The 2,244-nt window shown below is 42.2% G+C and overlaps 1 protein-coding gene across 1 annotated transcript in view; it reads right to left on the bottom strand.

Annotated features, from left to right (window-relative positions):
* Positions 1-386: 386 nt before the first annotated feature.
* The window catches only part of LOC101845479, a 12,598-nt gene continuing 10,740 nt past the window's right edge, over positions 387-2,244 (bottom strand). The window contains exon 5 of the mRNA XM_005102748.3: positions 387-1,181. Within this exon, the coding sequence (XP_005102805.1) occupies positions 1,052-1,181 (130 nt within the window). The 3' untranslated portion in view covers positions 387-1,051. The remainder of the gene's footprint in view (positions 1,182-2,244) is intronic.

Below are 2,244 nucleotides of genomic sequence, written 5' to 3'. Positions count from 1 at the left end.
TCTCTCTCTTTCTCTCTCTCTCTCTCTCTCTCTCTCTCTCTCTTTCTCTCTCTCTCTCTCTCTCTCCAAACGGGAAATCAGCCTTACTCTGCTCACCCCTCCTCAGTCACTGATGCATTGCTCTACCTTCCTGTGACAAACAGACCCAGCAAGACTTAGGTTCCCTCCATCTGCTCACTCCATAGACTTGAAATATCCTAGACTAGGCACTGTCATGGCCGCTACTCTTTACTGATTATTTTTAAAAACTTCGCCGAACCAGTTCGCACCATGAGCGCGCAAATCAAGGACAACATTATTAAAAATAGAAATAGATTACATGAATTGTATAGCGCAAATCCCCACTCAACAGCAAGCTCTATGCGCCTCACAATCTATACTATTACCCCAGCAGACCTGAGAGCATTCTGAAACAACCTCAACTTTCTAAGAAGCATAAATACTGTGCAAGCAACCATATTTTTATAGACGCTTATTAATCCCAGCCTCGTATAGTCGAGTGAGTGCGTTATCTTTCCCTCCTCGCCCCTCATTTGGTACCAAATAGGGTGAAGTGATGCTCCTCACGATCAAATGACCCGTTCCGCTACAGCTGAGCACTCGTGTAACCTATCCCTTCTTTTCCTTCATAATTAAAAATTTGTTTCCAAATACATGTAAAATAAAATGGCGCGCCCATGGTGTATCGGAATTACATAAGAGTGCACAATCTAGGATATTATCACACCATAAATCTATGGCTCACATCACTTCATGGAGGCCAGGAAGTACAGAAAAGTGCCCAGTCTAGGGTATTATCACACCACAAATCTATGGCTCACATCACTTCATGGTGGACCGGAAGTACATAAGAGTGCCCAGTCTAGGGTATTATCGCACCATAAATCTATGGCTCACACCACTTCATGGTAGACCGGAAGTACATAAGAGTGTACAGTCTAGGGTATTATCACACCACAAATCTATGGCTCACATCACTTCATATAGGACCGGAAGGACATAAGAGTGCACAGTCTAGGATAGTATCACACCACAAATCTATGGCTCACGGTCACAGTCCCAGCCGTGAGGCCAGAGTGAGCAGGAGAGAGGAGACGAAGAGGACGTGAGACAAGGGCAGAGAACTCGCGGAGTCCAGGCCTTCTGTGTTGCAGCGGTCGGTGTTACAGCACCATTCTTGTCTGAAAATAGATACGGAAAAAAGAATCAACATTTTTGTCTGAAAATAGACACGGAAAAAAGAATCAACATTCTTGTCTATAAGCACAAATGAAAAAAGAGTCAACATTCTTGGGTGAAAATAGACTGGCAAACAGATTCTCCTCTGAAAATAAACACGAAAAAAGAGTCAACATTTGTGCCTGAAAAAAAAAGGCTAGAAAACAAATGCTTGTCTGAAAATAGACTTGTAAACGCGTTCTCGTCTGAAAATTGACTGGCAAACAATTTCTTGTCTAAAGCTAGGCTAGCAAACACATTCTCATCTGAAAATAGACTGGCAAACACGTTCTTGTCTGAAAATAGACTGGCAAACAAATTTAGACTCGAAAAACAAATGTTTGTATTCTTGTCTGAAGATGGACACGGAAATAGAAATAGCACTTTTGTGTGAAAACAGATACATAAAAATGAAACCATTGTTCATGTCTCGGGGAAAAAAGCGAAATTGAACAGGTTTAACGTTCCATCCTAAACTGTAAGGTTATTTAAGAGGCGGGACTTCCGAATTTAACGTCCAGCTGCGACAGAATGAATTAGAAGGGTGGAAAGAATTATAAAGACTACCCAAAACAACCCAAATTCAGAATTCCTTGATGGGATTCGAGCCAGGGCTGTCCGTTTTATTGTCCGATATGATAACAACTGAGTTGCAGTCTCACCCCAAACAAAAAACAAGTAAAAAAAAAAAAAAAAAGAATATTAAAGAGAAAAGAAGTTCTAAAAATAAACCCCCAAAAACTTGGTTCCTCCTTTCCCGCTGGCATTCATTGTGTTTATGTGTATGTGTGCGGGCGCGCACGCATGTGTGTGCGTGTGTGTGTGTGTGTGTTTATGTGTGTGTATTTATGTGTAAGTGTGCATGCGTGTGTGTGTGCATGCATGTGTGTGTGTGTGTGTCTGTGAGCGTGTGTGTGTGTGTGCGTCTGTGAGCGTGTGTGTGTGCGTCTGTGAGCGTGTGTGTTTGTGTGTGTTTGTGTGTGTGTGTGTGTGTGTGTGTGTTGTGTGTTTGTGTGTGTGTGTTTG

The sequence above is a fragment of the Aplysia californica genome, unplaced genomic scaffold (genome assembly GCF_000002075.1).
Source record: "Aplysia californica isolate F4 #8 unplaced genomic scaffold, AplCal3.0 scaffold00338, whole genome shotgun sequence".
NCBI classification, from domain to species: Eukaryota; Metazoa; Mollusca; class Gastropoda; order Aplysiida; family Aplysiidae; genus Aplysia; species Aplysia californica.
The sequence above is the reverse complement of the archived record's forward strand: the minus strand, read 5'-3'. Positions and strand labels throughout refer to the sequence as shown.